An 18,761-nucleotide genomic window follows, 5' to 3' on the forward strand; every position below is an offset into this window, starting at 1 on the left:
TTGACGCTGTGAGGCAGCAGTACTAATCACTGTGCCATCCTGACTGATTCCTTATAGACCAGTGATCAAGCCAGAAGTTTTCAGGGTTTTTAGTTTGCTATTGCAATGGGCATAACACATGCTGATGAGCCGTGACATAACCATATCATTGTTCCCCCTTATGTGAATAATTTATCAGAGATTATTTCATGTTCCGTAAGTGTTTCCTCCTTTTTAAACACCAGAACCACTTTCAGGCAGTGACTATTCTATTGTATTACAGGCAATGCCGACCCAGCAGATCACACTTCCTCTTCACACTCCTCTTCAGAGTCAGGCCCAAGTTTCTGCCCTCAGCATCCGACAAGGAACACCAGTTTCCCAAACGCAAGATATGTTCAGTTCCCTTCAGTCTTTCAGGTAAGGCTTTGAGTCGTTGCAGAATGTGTCTCGTAATAAGACAGGTGTTCAATGGGTCTGCTCCTTTTCAAATCATCATTTAAATGTGTGACTGATATTAACATTTGCAATAAATAGACCAAAAGTGTAAGCGCATCGGCCCTGTTAACTCTGCCATTGTGTAAACCTTCACCAGAGCTCATTACCACTTACATTGTAGTTTTATCCCCAGTTCAATTATACCAGTCTCCTTTTAGAGCTGCTGTCTCCTTTTTAGGCACACTGCTGAGATGTTGGGGAAAACAATTATGGTTCTTGAGCCACATAGCATAGGTCGCTATCCTGACCCTTTGAACTTGGCTGTTTGTAATTGCAGTGACACATGGGTGAAAGGTGGGGTTGACCGTTTTAGAAAATGCAGGTTACAAATGATTTGTGAGTTCTGCATGATTACGTTCCTGCTGTTTGCATGCTAGTGACTGTCGTCTTTGACAGGTCTCAACAGTTGTATCTCCAGCCTGGGCTGTCCCCTCCTTCTGCAGCCATGGTGCAAGGCTCTACACTCATATCTGGGGCTCCAGTGAAAGGCCAGTACGTCGGCTTCTCTGCAATGCAGGCCGCAGAGGTAGCGAAGGCTCAGCCGGGATTGCCCTACCAGCACGCAGCTTGCACTCCCCCAATGTCCGTCATCTACAATACTCAGCTGGGCAACTCCCAGCTCATCGACTCTCAGCTGATACAGGTAAGTGGTCTGGACTGTCTCATCTGTTAGAGGGACGCTCGCTGTCAGTATCTCAGGAATAGTTACAAATAACACGTAGACCAAGTTCCAGTCCCAACCTTCTCGCACAATTTCTTAATCCTTTCTTGCTTCTGAAGCATGTCCGCTGGCCTCCTGAACCTGTTTCTTCTCAAATTCCCTCTTGGTCACTCAGCAATTCCACTGGTGCCTCCCCCTCCGTACTTACAGACATCTTTTCCCTGCTATCGCCGTGATGAACTGTTTGACTGGATTAAACCAGCTCCTCCCCTCATCTTGAGAACAAACAAACTACGGATGTATGGCTGGAAATTTGCACTTTATGGGAGCAAAGAGAGACAAACCACACTAAACGGGACAGTTGTCTTAAATCTGAGCCTGGTAGTTGCTGAAGGCGCAAGTTTAAGTTTGATTATTAGTGTCACAATTAGGCTTACATTAACACTGCAATGAAGTTACTGTGAAATTCCCTAGTCACCACACTTAAGTACACTGAGGGAGAATTTAGCATGGCCATAACTAGCACGTCTTTCAGACTGTGGGAGGAAATTGGAGCACCTGGAGGAAATGCACACAGATACTAGGAGAATATGCAGACTCTGCACAAACAGTGACCCAAGCCTGAAATCGAACCTGGGTACCTGGTGCTGTGAGGTAGCAGTGCTAACCACTGCCACCATGCTGCCCGTGGATGGGTAGTAACAGCACAGAGTACATTCCCACATAGATGGCTGCTGCTTTCCAGCAACCTTGGACTCGGTAAGCTATGATAAGTCCTTTAGCCATTCTTTATCCCACTGACCTGGGAAAGGAGAGGTCAGCAATTCCCGTCTCAGCCATTTGTCACATGTGGCACCTCCTTCCATTCTTCACCCCATCTAGTGTCATTTGTCGAAACAAAATCTTTAGATCAAAGTAGCCCTTTTTTTTTCACTTTTCTGAATTTAAAATTAGCCCCCTAGCCTGGAACTAAGCTCCTATACAAGTCAAGAATGTTCGAGATTTCATTGTTGGGCTTGTACTGAGTGATTTTTAAAGAGGATAATCATAGATGGGTGGTGAGTAACCCTGATGACTTTGAGATAGTGGGGAGGCGAAGGGGATTCAATCAGGTTACCACTTCTAATTATTTAACAGTAGCACTCTCTCTCCCTGAAATGTGCATAAGTAGAAGGTGGGTGAGCACATTCTAAATTTCCTGTTAATCACTTGAATAAGATGGTGAAGACGGAAGCGGCCCACAAGGAAGGTCTGTGTTGGGAAGATTGGTAGAAATATTTTGTGTGGTTGCATTCTGATCCACTAAGTGAGTCATGTGTAAACTGTCGTGTTGACTTGATTCAAAAGCTTTTGAATAAGGGCTCATTTCGCTACCAAACTTGTACTGGTGCCATGTAGTCAATCTTTTAACCTCCCATTAAACATATGCCGCTTTACAGAATTATGCACTTAATGTAAATGTACATCAGAGTCAGTGGCTTCATGTTGTCTTTCATTTTGATGATGTGTCAAGCTGGAAATGCCAGATCTCGTCTTTGTTTTGCTCTGTCCAGATTTAACACTGATTCATGTACGTGGTTTGCGTGCAGGTATGATTTTGTCTTTTTAAAAAGCATTTAGACAGTTACGTGGGTAAAATGGGTGTAGAGGGATATGGGCCAAATGTGGGCAATTAGGACAGCTTAAAAAAAGGTGGCATGGACAAGTTGGGCCAGAAGGTCTGTGTCCATGCTGTAAACCTCTTTGTGCCTCTGACACCCTTGGCTAATGGTACACAGGTCTCTCACACAGTGCTTTCTCATTCATTAAGAGGAGGTTCTTCTGTTCAGGCAAGCTAGCTTTCCTGTCATCCAGCCAACTTTGTATCCATGAAATAAAACAGAAAATGTTGGAAAAATTCAGGTCTGGCAGCATCTGTGAAGAGTGTTAATGTTTCAAGTCTGTATAAATCTTCAGAGATTTTTGCATCATCATGCACTCTACATTTCTCTTTTGCCATCCAGAAGCTCTATACTTGTGCTATTTTTCATTTCTGTGGGAGTATCTCTTGACTGTACCAGCCCTTTGCCCATATATTTGGATTCCAGATGTGTTTTTAACTCTGAAATCCAATTGGGTATTTTTATTGTAGATTGCTCCTTGTTCTTTTCTATAGCCAACTTCAACCCTCTGACACTATGATCACTGTCCTCTAAATGTTCTCCTACTGATATCTGATCCACTTAACCTACTTCCTTCCCTGAACAAGATCCAGCAAGTGCCTCATTTATTGTTGAACAAGAAACAGGCCCATCTCAAATTCTTCTGAACTCCCTCCCTCCAGAGCTGCTTCCCCTCTCTGCCCTTGCTATCCTGGTTTATATAAGGATAATTAAACTCAATAGACCATAACATTTAATGCAGGTTCTAAAACCAGCATGAGACAAGATTACAGTTCTTAATTCCTGAACTGCATCAAAAATCCCTTGGCTCTTCAGTGCTCTGTTAATGTGCAAGACAGGATGGCAAGTATGAGATCGCTGGATGGCGAACTGGATCAATCTGCTCCCTAGCCTTAGGCACTGAGTGAGGTCCAGTGCTGCAATATTCTAACGCAGCAGAGAAAAGGGATAGAATCTTTCCTCGCCTGTACATTTCACTGCACCCCAGTAGGATACACATTTTCCCATTGGGAAGTTCTTGTCGACTGTCCCAAAGCAGCTTAAAGTACAGCTCAGTCTTTGTTGGAGAGGATAATATTGTCCTCAAGGCACAGCTGCAGTGTTTTTTCAAACCAATCATGGGACATGGGCATTGCTGGCTGACCAGCATTTATTGCCCATCCCTAGTTGTCCCTGGAGGGCAGTTGAGTCAACCACATTGCTGTGGCTCTCGAGTCGCATGTAGGCCAGATCAGGCAAGGCCAGCAAATTTCCATCCCTAAAGGACGAGTGAACCAGATGAGTTTTTTTCTGACAATTAACAATGGTTTCACAGTCATCAGTAGGTTCTTAATTCCAGATTTTTTTTATTGGATTCAAATTCCACCGTCTGCTGTGGCAGGGTTTGAATCCAGCTCCCCAGTGGCTGTGTTTCTGGATTAATAGTCTAATGATGATATCATTACGCCATCTCTTCTTCTTCTTCCCCCACCCCATGTGTTCAGACTGTATGTATTTATCACAGTGTGTAACGTTATCTAAGAATTACTAGGATGTACTCGGATAACTCTCTGAATGCTAATGTGGATTACCTTTCAACAGATGAGACAAAGCATGGCCCAGCCATCGGACTTCTATTCCTCTCCACTGCAACAGCACAATCAGAGCAACTACTTTGCTGCAGCACCAATGTCCAGTGGCCCCCTCCACCAGGTAATCCTCCACAGTGAGTTTTTTGATACAAGTTTCTGGTGAGGGTAGAGGTGGGGGGGGGAGTGGTTGCGAAACCAGTCAGTATTGTTTGAAAAATCAAAGCAATTATGAAATTTTAAAGCCCTCAGTTATTGCATTTCAAAATGATCTGAGAAGATGTGAAAAGTAGCATCTTTATCATGATGTGATAAGTTCGTGAAGTTGACTGAAGCAGGTGTAGCAGTACCTCTACAGGACCGTCCCAAAGCAGCATGGAGTGGAATGAGCACTTCACCCTGTTTGCTTTTAGTTAGTTGAGGAAAGCTCATTGAAAGACTTGGACTTATATTGCACTTCTCACAACTTTAGGATACCCCAGAGCGTTCTACAGCTAATTAAATACTTTCTGAAATGTAGCCATCAAGCGTTGTGGGAAATGCATCAACAATTTGTGCAAAACTCAGCCAACTTGGCACTGTGCAAGAGACCCGGGTTAAATTCCAGCCTTGGGTCACTGAGCAGAGTCTGCACGTTCTCCCGCAGTCCGAAGATGCCTTGGAAAGGTCAATTGGTCATGCTAAATTGATTCTAGTATTGGGGAATTAGGTAAATATGTGGGTTTATGGGGATGGGACTTGGGTGGGACTGTGGTTAGTGCAGACTCAGTGGGCTGAATGGCCTCCTTCTGCATTGCAGGGATTCTGTGAACTTGTAGCAGCACAATAATAATGATCAATGAATCTGTTTTGTATGATGCTAACTGAGGGATACGTATTAACCAGGACGCACAACAGTACTGTTCTTCTCTGAATTAGTGCCTTGGGAGTCTTTGTATCCATGTGAGGGGGGAGAAGGAGCCTCAGTTTAAAGATATCTCCAACATTGTTGTGCTCAAACCCTGGATTGGACCTTGAGTTCTGGACTCCTAAGGTGGGGAGCTGTCCATTGAGCCATAGCTGATGTTAGCCAGGACAGTTGGACAACGCTGTGCCCTCCCCTTTTGAACAATGCCATGGGATCTGCCACCCTAAACAACTGATGTAAAGGACTGCCATCCCAACAATGTGCAGCACGATCCCATTACACATGAAACATAGCCCAGATTCTGACCTTGCAACAGACTTTGTGTGAATTGCAGACGTGTGAATGTAACCCTCGTATTTGATGCAAAGGTGCGTATGCTGAGGTTTGCTGTTTGTCTGTTTTCAGACAATGCTAAGGCTGATACCCAACCAGAATCTTTTGAGGCTTTAAAATGGGATCCTATATCTTGACACAACTCTTTAATATTTTCTTTTTGTGTTTAATTTGAGGCTCTAGCCTTCATTCCTGTGCTCATTTTAGAATGCTTTTTTTGATAGATGTTGGTCCCGATGTTGGGCTCCCAGTTATCTGTCCCCGGCTTTGGGTCCATGCAGCAGCCCCTGGTTCAACTTCCACAGTCTCTACATCATACGCAGGCACAAACCGTCCCGCCAGGGCCCCCACGAAGAGTTCTTCACTCTAATTTTCACACTGCGGCACCCACTCTCGGAAGAGAGGTAAAGAGTCAAATCTTTTCAACTTTCGTTTAAGTGCTTCAGCTTTCAAGTTGTGTCTGCAGTCCTGTTATCATATGTATATCAAACAAAACTCTGCTTTGAACACAGGTTAACCCAGTGGATCCGAAGACATTTCATTTGGAAAGGAAAATGAATCCGTCTCCTGGGACACTCGCCTATCCTGTTCCATCACCTGCAATGTTCAGGTGAGAAGTTGGGAGTGACCTCCCATAGGTTTCGACGATGGTACAGGTATGGGGCACTGGAAAGCCTCACGACCATCTCTTGATGAAAGCGCTCTCAGGCAAAAGGGGAAGGAAGTTTATCTTTGTTTTTTAAAGAAGCAGTCTCTTGAGTTTTCAGTCATAAGAACATAAGAAATAGGAGCAGGAGTAGGCCTTCGAGCCTGCCCCGCCATTCAATAAGATCATGGCTGATCTGTCGTGGCTCAGTTCCACTTTCCTGCCCTCTCCCCATAACCCTTAATCCCCTCTCTTATCAAGAACCCATCAACCCGTTTCTTAAAAATATTTAGCGAGGCAGCCTCCACCACTTCAACGGGCAGAGAATTCCAGAGATTCACCACCCTTTGAGTGAAGAAGTTCCTCCTCAACTCCGTTCTAAACCGCCTCCCCTTTATCTTGAGGCTGTGCCCCCTAGTCCTACTGTCTTTTTTGAGCGGGAAGAGTCTCTCCACCTCTATCCTATCCATCCCATTCATCATCTTATACGTCTCAATGAGATCTCCCCTCATTTTTCTAAACTCTAACGAGTACAAGCCTAGTTTATTCAGCCTCTCCTCATAGCTTAACCCCCTCAACTCCGGTATCAGCCTAGTAAACCTCCTCTGCGCTCCCTCCAAGGCCAAAATATCCTTGCGCAGGTGCGGCGCCCAAAACTGCACACAGTACTCCAGCTGCGGCCTCACCAATGCCCTATACAGCTGCAGCAAGACCTCCCTACTTTTATATTCAATCCCCCTCGCTATGAAGGCCAGCATCCCATTCGCCTTCCTGACCACCTGCTGCACCTGCAAGCTGGGTTTTTGCGACTCATGCACAAGGACCCCGAGGTCCCTCTGCACCATCGCCTGCTGCAGTTTTTTGCCACGTAGGTAATAGTCCTTCCTACCATTCTTCCTACCAAAGTGGACCACCTTGCACTTGCCAACATTAAATTCCATTTGCCATTTCCTGGCCCATTCGCCCAGCCTATCTAGATCCTTCTGCAGACTCTCCACACCCTCCGCACAATTTGCCTTTCCCCCAATCTTGGTGTCATCAGCAAATTTCGACACCCTACACTCGGTTCCCTCCTCCAGATCGTCTATATAAATGGTAAATAGCTGAGGCCCCAGCACCGACCCCTGGAGCACCCCACTAGTCACCAACCGCCAATCCGAATAGCACCCATTGACCCCCACTCTCTGTCTCCTATTTGACAACCAATCCTCTATCCACGCTAACACCCTACCCCCAACTCCATGTCCCCTGACCTTCTGCAATAACCTCTTGTGAGGTACCTTGTCAAACGCCTTCTGAAAATCCAGAAAGACCACATCCACCGGCTCTCTATCCACTGCCCTAGACACATCCTCATAGAACTCCAGTAAATTTGTCAGACACGACTTCCCTTTAATGAAACCGTTTTGCGTCTGCCCTATCAAGCAATTCCCTTCAAGATGCCTCGCAATTTCCTCCTTAATGACGGATTCTAACATTTTACCTACCACAGATGTTAAACTAACCGACCTATAATTCCCCGCCTTTTGCCTGGCACCCTTCTTAAACAACGGCGTAACATTAGCCGTTTTCCAATCTTCCGGCACTTCCCCGGAATCCAGCGACGTCTGGAAAATAACCACCAAGGCATCCACTATCACCTCCGCCATTTCTTTCAGAACCCTCGGATGCATTCCATCCGGTCCTGGGGACTTGTCCACAATCAGCCCCTCCAGTCTGTCGAGCACCACCTCTCTAGTAACAGTAATGTCATTAAGACCCTCCAGTCCTACCACCTTTAACACCCGGCAAATTATTCACGTCCTCCTCCGTGAAGACAGAAACAAAAAAGTTATTCAAGACCTTAGCCATATCCCCATCCCCTACCACTAGGTCCCCTTTCTGATCCTCTAAAGGACCAACGTCCGTAACCTGCTGCCCTCACATTTTTAATGTAAAGAGAAGCGAGGCGAGTTGGCTCAAATTCAGCTTCCATATCAAACTGCTTTCTCGCCAAGTCATCTTTGACCCACATTCAGACTGATTTCAGAGTCACGGTTCCCAGTAAAAGCATTTTGACTATTGAATCTTCTCCATTGCTTCGTGGCAGTAGAGCTAAACTTTATGGGGCAGCTTTTCTTTATTCATTCATGGGACATGGGTGTCACTGGCTGGCCAGCATTTGTTGCACTTGAAGGGCAATCAAGAGTCAACCACATTGCTTTGCCTCTGGAGTCACAAGTAGGCCAGACCAGGTAAGCATGGTAGATTTCCTTCCCTAAAGGACATTAATGAACCAGATGGGTTTTCCTGGCAATCGATGATGGTTTCATGGTCATCAGTAGATTCTTAATTCCAGAAATTTTTTTATGAATTCAAATTCCAACATTTGCCGTAGCAGGATTTGAACCGCTCCCTGGAACACTAGCTGAGTTTCTGGATTAATGGCCTAGTGATAATACCGCTAGGCCATCACCTCCCCCTCTTCCCTTTTGCACCACTGGAGCTGTTAGATCACCAGAGTGTGATGAATACAGGAAAATCAAGCAAGGAGATGCAGGCTGCTGTGTTTATATGATGTCAGTGGAAACACATTAGGTAAGCTTTGTCTTTCTTCAATTTTCCAGGCCTGGATCGACAAGTCCCAGGGGAAAGTCTCCTGGACCAGCCCAATGTGGCATCAGTCCCTTGCCTTGTTTCCGAGGGAATGTGTCGCAGCAGGTAAGGATCTATTTAATGCATGCTCCTGCCCAGATTATAGCACGCAGTTTGCACGCTTGTACTCCTGCCTGATGTTATATCTGCAGCATAAAACCTGTGGGATTCCTGTCTGGCACGTAGGTTACAATAATCTCCAAAGCCTTGTGACATCTTGCACTCTTAGAGTCTTCCCATCTTAAGGTTTGCAGGCAAAATTCCTTGCTCATAGCCTGAATTTGTTCATATGCTCAGAGTCGCGGTAAGTTTTGGAGATGCTTTTTCCTGAGTTTATTTTTTGTAATGTTGCAGCCAGAGTGCCTGGGAGCAAAGCCAGGTCAATGTTTGCTTTGCTTTCAGATACCATCTTTCTCCAGGTTGAAGCTGCAATCATGACTTACTGTGGCACGAGCCACGTGGCATCACTTCACACGCCAGTTATGAGCATTTTGGAGAGTCTGTCTCTGAGCCTGCCCTTTCCTGGTGATCAGAGCTCCCTCTGGCAAACTAACGAGCTCTTGGGTGGCACAGTGTTAAACACTGCTGCTTCTCAGCGCCAGGGACCCAGGTTTGATTCTGGCCTCAGGTCACTACCTGTGTGGAGTTTGCATGTTCTCCCCCAGTCTGCATGAGTTTCCCCCCACGGTCCAAAGATGTGCAGGTTAGGTTGATTGGCCATGCTAAATTGGCCTGTAGTGTCAGGGGGAATTGGGAAGTTAATACATGGGGTTACAGGAATAGGGCCTGAGTGGGATTGTTGCCGATACAGACTCGAAGGGCCGAATTACCTCCCCCTGCATTGAAGGGATTCTGAGATTCATTCAGGAAGCTAGAGGCAAGTGAATCCATCAATTTATTTATTACTGACCAATATAGATGATTGTGGCTACAGAGGCTTCAAACAAGAGTTAACCCATCACTATACAGTATTCAGCATGCTCGATGAGATGCACCTGAAGAAGAGGGAAACCTCGAAAGCTAGTGAGTTTACTATCAAATAAATCGGTTGGACTTAAACCTGGTGTTGTCAGACTTTTTACTGTGTTTACCCCAGTGCAATGCCGGCATACCCACATAATGAGATGCCATCAGACTTCTGAGAAACTTGGATGTTTCAGCTTTTGAAAAGGCTGTGCTGTACACAAGGCAGAGTCTGAGTGCACTTTGAAGAGATTCTGAAGCTCTGGAGGGTTCAGTCTGTCATGTATGCCCAAGATCAGGAGCCCTGCCCACCAAAAAAAACCTGCCAAAAATGCTGGAGGAGTGAGACAACTCGTTTTATCCATTTTAAAATGCTCCTGATGTCAGTGACAAAACCCGCCATGAAGAATGTCCAGCAGGGGGAGCCAATTGCTTTCCTGTGGCAAGGCAGGACTAGTTCTGCAGGTGGCAAACTTCCTTTTAAAGAGAAAATAGGACAAGCTTCCAGCAGTTTCAAATACAGGAATTCGGGAAAAAAAACAGTTGAACCTTAAGATTTCTGAGGAGAAATAAAAGATTCTGATAAGATCTGTAAAACTAGAAAGCAAAGAATTTGGAACAAAGTTTTTAAACTGGGCAGGGGCTGGATTCGTAGTCCTACTGGACAAATTGGCGTGACTTCAAATTCAGCAATCCAAAATAAAACTACATGAACCAAGAGGCCCCACTTCCAAAGTAAAGGGCCTGTGCACCACAAGCCTTGGACACAGAAATTTGTGAAATTCTTGCAGAACCAGCAAACTTCTCTGCTCAGCAGGGAAACAAGTGGCCAAGAATCGATTTTGTGCAGTAAGTTGAAGTAACTGTTGCAGCGGTAAACCAGGAATTGAAGGAAGCTGCTGATCTCTGGGCCAGCTACCTGGGCAATTCCCAGGCAAAAGCTTAAACCTGTCGCCAGTGCACCAACATCCAGCAAAGGGGACATACTCACAGATCAAAGGAAGCTGAGTGGACCTCAGGGCATTGCGAAAGATTCAGAGAAACTAAACACCCCCAGAACAAACAAACAGCAGACCTCCCCCAAGAGCTCCAATTCAGCAGGTTTCAAGGCAAGACTTAGCAGTCACCTGTGGTCGAAACACCTTCTTTCACAACAACAAATGTCTACCAGCCTCAAAACAAGCTCTGAATTTCAGGAAGCCCAGTGGAAGGATGCAGAAAGTACTTACCTGGATAGGCACATGGACAGGCAGGATATAGAGGGCGACTGGTCTAGATAGAACAACATGATCAGTGCAGGCTCGGTGAGCCTAAGGTCCTGTTCCTGTGCTGTTCTTTGTAGAAAGTGTTTTGGGTCAGACTGTACTGCGTAGCAATTGGGTGTTGGGTCATACCGTGAGCAGTGGAAACCTCTGACAAGCATTCATAGAAATCCCAAGATACCATACAGTGCAGAAAGAGGCCATTCAGCCCATCAAGTCTGCACAGACGATAATCCCACCCCAGGCCCTATCCCCACAACCCCACACCTTTACCCCACTAATCTCTCTCACCTACATATCCTGGGACAGTAAGTGGCAACTTAGCAGGCCAATCAATCGAACTAGCACATCTTTGGCCTGCGGGAGGAAACAGGAGCTCCCGGAGAAAACCCCCACACACTGAGAGAATACACAAAGTCCACACAAACTGTGACCCAAGCCAAGAATCGAATCCAGGTCCCTGGTGCTGAGGCAGTAGTGTGAATCACTACCATCGTGCCGGCGACTTTCTCGTCTTCAATAACACTGATTCCAGAAGCAGTGAGGGAAGGTGTTCTCCAAAAACTCTGTCACGTTCATATGTCGTTCATGCACCACTTGGGGCTGTTTAGAGAAAGACTTTGATACTGCTCAAAGCCGCAAGGAATGGATCATTTGAATACTACCAGGTTGGAGTGACAAGTCAGACTCTTATCAGACACCGTAAGAAGTGACGGTCCAGTTCAGGAACTGAGTGTAGACCATCAGCCTCAGACAGAAATACTAAAGACCAAATCGGGAGCGCTTGTAAGAGCACACAGGCCACCTTGTAATATTTGACTTTGGGAAGAGGTCGTGGGAATGTAACTAGTTTTTAAAAAGTAATTTTAATTTTTTTGAGATTCTTGGGCGATGCAGAATAATGGATTTGTGTTAATTAGACAGTGATAATGAGATGAGCATAACTAGTCGCAGTACAGTCTGGGGAAAGTGAGTAATGTTTCTAGTCATGAGGTCTTAGTTACTTATTTACAAACATTTACGACCATGTCCAAGTTATTCAAAACTAGAAGCATGGGTCGATAATCCCCAAACCACTCTTCAAAAGGGATCTCCCATCATGGCTCCATTTCAAGTTTGTTTTTCAATTTTAAATCTTATGTATAATTTTCAGTATTGAAATGTTATTTCTGTCCCTTTTTCTGGTTTTATTTGTAATGTGTATGAAACTAGATGGTTTAGTTTAGACTGAGATAGTCTTATTGGAAGGATGACAAGGTGGCACAGTGGTTAGCACTACTGCCTCAGTACCAGGGACCCAGGTTCAGTCCCTTGCCTCGGGTCACTGTCTGTGTGGAGGTTGCACATTATCCCTGTGTCTGCGTGGGTTTTCTTCAGGTACTCCGGTTTCTTCCCATACTCCAAAGATGGGTGGGTTAGATGGATTGGCCATGCTAAATTGCCCCTTGGGTGTCAGGGGGACTCACTAGGGTAAATGCATGGGGTTTTGAGGATAGGGCCTGGTTAGGCTTATGGTTGGTGCAGGCTCGATGGGCTGAATAGCCTCCTTCTGCACTATAGGAATTCTTGTGTTTTGTTTTTAATGAAGTGCAGGCTCACTTCCCTGGAATCCTGCATGATTGCCAATATCCTTCAGGCACTCACTGTCTGGGATCTTGTATCTCTTAAAGTGGGTATGACGAGTTGCTGCTTAACTTCTCCCCTGTCCCACAGTGCACCATGCACCAGTCAGAAACTATAATAATTGACTTTAACGTGTTTCCTGCCTCCCCTTTTGTTAAATATTCTCAAGTACTTCCTCCTTGCTTCACGCTCCTTTAACGAGATGGAAATGTTAGTGACCATTGCTATTTTTTTTGCTCTCCTGCCAGGCAAAGCAACGAGCAGAGGTGCTGCAGAGCACGCAGCGGTTCTTTGAGCGGGTGACCCCCCGCAGCAGCAGCGACATGGGCCCGCTCCCTGCCAAGGAGCACCAGGAAGGCGAGAACGCACCGCCGCACAAGGACGAAAAACCTTCCAGCAACCCCAAGCCGGTGCGGACAGGGCCCATCAAACCCCAAAGCATTAAGCCACAAGATGAGAAACTGTAACCAGCGGCTGTGTACTGCAGCCTCTCCAAAACTGAAGAAATCTACATCTCTAAAAGGGGGTTTATTTGTCTGTCTCAAAGGAATATGGCTTTTTAACAAAAAAAAGACAAAACATTACTGATTTCAGTGGACTAAACGAGTTGTTTTGCATAAAAAAGAGCCAACTCCAGCAGCGTTAAGTGGATTGAGTGTGAAGCTGAACTGGGAGGAAGGAAGTGGGGGAAGGAAGAGGCTAATAAGTCCTTTTTAAGAAGAGAGAGGTCTAGATTTCTCTACCATAATGAAGCATTCATCTTATTGGTAACTAGTAAGTCCTTGTAGATCCACTTAATAAATGCCAATCCCTTATAAGGCAGCTGCTTTCTTTGTTGAGGGACAGAGCATATAAATGACTAGAATTGGTTTGAACACAAGGTGTTTAGAGTAAGGGCCACGTGATTAAAAAGTCAAGCATTTCAAAAAGTACCACAGACAGGTCTGCTTTGGCTTCTGTCTTGTCAATGTTGCAAAAAGAAACGGCGTGAATGTTTTTAAATAATGGTAGATGGGTACAAATGACCATTTCCGTTACTGTTTTTACTCTGTGGCTGTTAAGATGCAAGTTTGGTAGCGTTGAGCAACATTAATACACTCCAGATCAGCAACATGTCTTTCCTCCTCCTCCTTTCCCCTTGTATACCATCCCTCCACATCGCACAGTCTCTCAAAGTCAGAATGTGGCTTTTTTTTATGGTTTGTTGAGTTTCCTCTTCCTTCTTGCATTGGATGCTCAATTATCACCAAAGCACAGACAACATCCCCAACGTTAATCTGTGTTTGGAATCCGTTATCAGTTTTAGCTTTCCACCTTGTACATACCACCGCTCTTTGAGCTCAGAGGTGGTGAGGATGGGACGGGCGGAGAGGTGAAATCCTGATAGTGTTCTCGTTCTAACGTGCAAGTGGCTGCTGCAATGAAGCAAAACAACTTTGAGATTAACAATAAATGGGTGAGCTGAAGGGGAAAAAAAAACACTGGTGTTTCTTCACTGTCGCTCACTGTCCTGGTAACCTCAGTCTTCCCTTTTGCAGGCGCTGGCATCAGTTGGCAGAATACAGGAATCTTCCTTCCTCCCCACCCCACAACCCTTTTTCTGATGCTGAACCGGTGAAATGTAGTTTGGTTCCAGATTCTGTAAACTGAAAGAAAGTTGAGGAAGTATTTGCTGCCCTGTGGTCAATGCTGAGGAACATCCTTGGCTTTGAAGCTGTCACGTTTGCATCTAGTTGACGGAGCACCAGCGTTCAGAGCTGCTCTTAGTGGCATAATACAACCCGGAATAGTAACTAGCGTCTGTCATCAGTTGTATTTGACCGGAGGGAATTAGAATAGTTAACGAGGGAATGTCCAGGTTCCTGTCCAGAATCTGACGCATGTTATATATAAACACTGCCTTTGGAGCTTTTTCTTTCTAGGGGCAAGGAAGGAGGGGCAAAGCCTTCTAATATCTGAAAGAAATGCTCTTCGCAGAACTTGTGGAAAATCTGAATTAAAACAACTTCTGTCCTCCGCACTTGCATGACCCTTCCCCCACACCAAGCATTTTGTTTGTCTGCTGTTCCACCCTAGCCACCTCCAAGTACAGCAGTTGATAAGCAATGCTGTTCTTAAAAAGGGGTTTAATGGTGATTTTTGAAGAACGTTGCTGTGGATGCTCTTGTGAAGAATTCTTGTTTTGGAGCCTACTGCTTAATGGGTGCACATAGTCTGGGTTCCCTTTATTAAGTAACTGTGATGTGTCTTGCATTCTCATTTGAAGTAGTTAAGAGGGGACAAAAATGCTTTTATGAAGGGGCCCATGTCAGAAAAGACGCTGCTGTCTTGAATGGCCACTACAAGGACCTGTTATCTCCAGAATCCAGCCCTTCTCAATAGGAGGTTCATGTCACTGGGAAACACATCTGGTGTGCATCTCAAGATGAGGAAATCAGTACAGCTGACTCCTTTTTGATTAGGGGAGGCGGGGAGAATATACAAAAAAAGTCCTTCTTTACAAGGAGGCGTGATGTAAGTTTCCTGTTTCTGTCCACAGGGGACAACCAGGCCAGTGAGAATTGGTTGGAAATGGATCCCTGGGTGACAACAGTCGAATCCTCAAATTGACGCTAGCCTCGAGTTCTCATTCCGTTTCAAGGCAGCTCAAAGGGGATGAGGGGGTATTAAATAAAATGAAGAAGCCAGTAATGCCAAAAAATCGGTGAGAGGCATCACCCTAGGAGTTCTCATTTTTTATTATACCGTTTGCAGTTATGGCAAGGCATTTCGGAATAAATAATGCAGGCTCTCAAACTGCACACAGTATTGCTGCATGATGTTACCACTATTGTACCCCAAGTGCGTTTTTTTTATGAATCTCCCGTGGAACAATATTCCTACAGAAATAGAGAGTGAGGTTTTATCTCAAAGAATAAAGAGCCAAAGTTCAAGATGTCCGTTCACCTCTGGTGCTGCCATCCAGGCCCATTCCTAAGCTAATTTATAGAATACCATATCCTGAACTGTCCAGAATTTGGAATGCACAAGAGATCATCATTGTTTACCGAGTGGCTCAGCGCTGGAGGGCTGCCAACTAGAGGAAGCTTGAGCAAGTTTTTTTTATCATTGGCATGTTGCTTCACCTGCTTTTGCCACTCGCCCATCGGCAATGCCAGTGTACAGGATATCCATTTCCAAACAGCGTTCTAGAGAGCAGTGAAACACGTTAAACTCCACGATATTCCTCCTCCCCATTATGCAACTTGGAATTGCAGTTCATTGCGTCTCTGTCTTGGCGACCACCGCACAACCCCCTTTTTTGTTAGAACAACTATGCAGCAACGAGCCAAGATCCGAGCAACTTTGGTCTTCCGAGCTCAACTAGGATTCGTAGGTTACCAAAGCAGCCCGTGCTCTTCGGCTAATGCTTTTGGTTGCGGTCGTCATGGCAGGGTGAGTATTTTTGAGGTACTGTTTCAATGATCAAAGTGCCACATGGAATGGAAATGCTGGGCAGGGTTGCATGCAGTTACTGCTGGAGGTAAGGAAGCATTGATACTATACCTGAGCCACTGCTCGAGAACGTTTGGTCTGCGTCAGACCTGTTGAAAAAGTCCGTGGTGGAAAATAGTATAAAATATTTTTAACGACATGCCAATGAGAGATTCTGGAGTGTTACTTTCTGTTTGGGTTTTGATTGGTGTGAATGTCAAATGTTTGCTCGATGAAAGGTTGCTTGCTGATTTGACTGACATCTTTCTCTTGGGAGGGTGGGGGGGGGAGGGGGCGGGTACAGCACTTGTAAGGGCTAAGGGTGGTCAATTTTCCACCAGTCAACTCCGTTTCAAAAGAAAAACAGTCCAACAGCTCCACAGTGTGAAAGGCGTGGGGGATGCAAAAAGGCCCGCGAGCATTTGTACCGTTCTATCAATATTTGGAAACTTCTCATGTTCTGAAGAGGGGGAGGGAAGAAATGCAAACAGAGTGGGGGGGGGGGGTGGGGGGGGAGAGAGAATGGGGGTGGGAACGGGGAGAAAAAAATCCTTTCGGTGATTGTGTGTGACCTCATTTGTGATGGGCCAGAATTGTTGTGTGAAATGTCACGAGTTGAAAAGTTCTCTCTGCTGCATCGTTTACTTGGCTCCAGTTTCATGTACTGTCACACAGTGTAATTTATAATCCTAATAAAAACTGGCTGTTCCTAGGGCTGCAGCAGACTTGCTCCTCAATGTTTTTAAATTGCAACTTTTATTTTTTTTTTAAATAATCTTGGTGGGGGAAGGAGATGACTTTCAAATTACAATGCACAAAGCGTGCAAAGGTAGCTTACAGGCCACATTGGGTGTCTCCATTCTGGACTCTGAAATGTCCATGGTCAGTTTGCGGTGGGAAGCCAGCAAATCTGAACAGTTGAATCTCTACTGTGCAGAAAGAGACCATTTTGGCCTGTTGAGTCTGCACTCTCTCCAAAAGAACATCCAACCAAGGCCCACTCCCTCTCTTATTCCTGTAACCCCACCCATTTACCATGGCCAATCCACCTAACCAACTCATCTTGTGATAACTAAGGGGCAATTTAGCATAGCCAATCCACATAAGCAGCACATTCTTGGACAGTGGGGGGGGCACCAGAGTACCTGGCGGAAGCCTGTGCAGACACAGGGCAAACGTGCAGACTTGAATCAAACCTGGGTCCCTGGCACTGTGAAGCAGCAGTGCTAACCACCGTGCAACCATGCAGCCATCATCCATCCAAACTCGACTGGCTCCCACTGGCCACTATTTTCCCCCCCAGCTGCTATCTTACATTAAAATATCTGATTGTCCCAGCCTCAACTTACCTGAGTAACCTGGAATCATATTTCCAGCCAAGAATTAATTGACCCCTTTTGGAGTTGGGCCTTGTGCATTGGATTGAAAAGAGGGCGTGTTAGGTGGGCAGGAAATAATGAATGCTCTGAAGCTACATTTTATCGAATCTAGTGACATTATCCCTCCCCATACCTCATCTCCCTACCCTGGCCAGAAACTGAAGAGAGTCTCAGAAATTACTTATCATTTATTAGTGTCACAAGTAGGCTTACATTAACATTGCAATGAAGTTACTGTAACACCAGCGCCTGTTCAGGTACACTGAGGCAGCATAGCCAATGCACCTAACCAGCACGCCTTGCAGACTGTGGGAGGAAACCCACACAGTCACAGGGAGAGTGGGAATCGAACCCAGGTCCCTGGAGTACTGAGACGACAGTGCTAACTACTGTTATATATATGAAAATAGATCAGTTTTGTTAGGCACAAGTATTGAAGCTTATGAAACCGAGGGTAGATGAAATTGAGACACCAATCCCTGTGTCTAAGGTCTGGACAAGACCAAGGGGCAGAAAGACCATATCCCAGAATTTTCTCTTTTTTTTTCCCCAGAACTATACTACTCCTCTCTTGAAAATAGGATTCCTAAGACTGCAAGCTATATTCCAAAAGGCATATCCCACTGAGAGTGCATGGATTTGAAGTTAGTAATGAAATTTGACATTTTCAGTGGGTTAACACTTGGTCTGAATTTTTTAAAAAGATTTTGAGGTTGCACATGAGTACACATGGAACTGGAAATGACGTACGTTCATGATCTCCTACCTGGCTGGACAAGGGCAGCAGATGCATGGGAACCCCATGACCTGCAAGTTTTGTTCCAAGCCCCACACCTTTCTGACTTGGGCCTGTATCGCCTTTCCTTCACTGACTTTGGATCAAAATCCTGGAACCTTAAAAGCACAACTGACATGGAGTTTCTTCTCCCAGGGTTGACAGTCTTTGGAACTCCCTCGATGCAGAGCTATAGAGTGCAGAGATTTGTGTATGTACGCAGATAGAAATAAACCTTTCCTGTGAGAGTTGTCAGCAAATCAAGGGTTATAAGGAAAGTGGACATGAGGAATATCAGATCAACCATGGTTCAAAGGGCCAAACAGCCTACTCCTTTCCTATTGTGAATTGCAATAGTTCAAGAAGGTAGCTGACCACCGTTCTGGCTAATTAAGGAT

At 45.4% G+C, this 18,761-nt stretch overlaps 1 protein-coding gene across 7 annotated transcripts in view; it reads left to right on the forward strand.

Moving 5' to 3' along the window:
* Positions 1–14,214, forward strand: part of prrc2a (proline-rich coiled-coil 2A) — a 127,018-nt gene extending 112,804 nt beyond the window's left edge. For all 7 annotated transcript variants that reach the window (XM_080196394.1, XM_080196396.1, XM_080196399.1 and 4 more), the window contains 7 exons: positions 263–399; positions 874–1,120; positions 4,381–4,491; positions 5,832–6,011; positions 6,120–6,217; positions 8,860–8,953; positions 12,984–14,214. In XM_080196394.1, coding sequence (XP_080052520.1) covers positions 263–399; positions 874–1,120; positions 4,381–4,491; positions 5,832–6,011; positions 6,120–6,217; positions 8,860–8,953; positions 12,984–13,202 — 1,086 coding nt within the window. In that variant the 3' untranslated portion in view covers positions 13,203–14,214. The remainder of the gene's footprint in view (positions 1–262; positions 400–873; positions 1,121–4,380; positions 4,492–5,831; positions 6,012–6,119; positions 6,218–8,859; positions 8,954–12,983) is intronic.
* The last annotated feature ends 4,547 nt before the right edge of the window (positions 14,215–18,761 follow it).

This window comes from Carcharhinus amblyrhynchos, chromosome 9 (genome assembly GCF_965287045.1).
Source record: "Carcharhinus amblyrhynchos chromosome 9, sCarAmb.v2.hapA, whole genome shotgun sequence".
In the NCBI taxonomy this organism is placed as follows: Eukaryota; Metazoa; Chordata; class Chondrichthyes; order Carcharhiniformes; family Carcharhinidae; genus Carcharhinus; species Carcharhinus amblyrhynchos.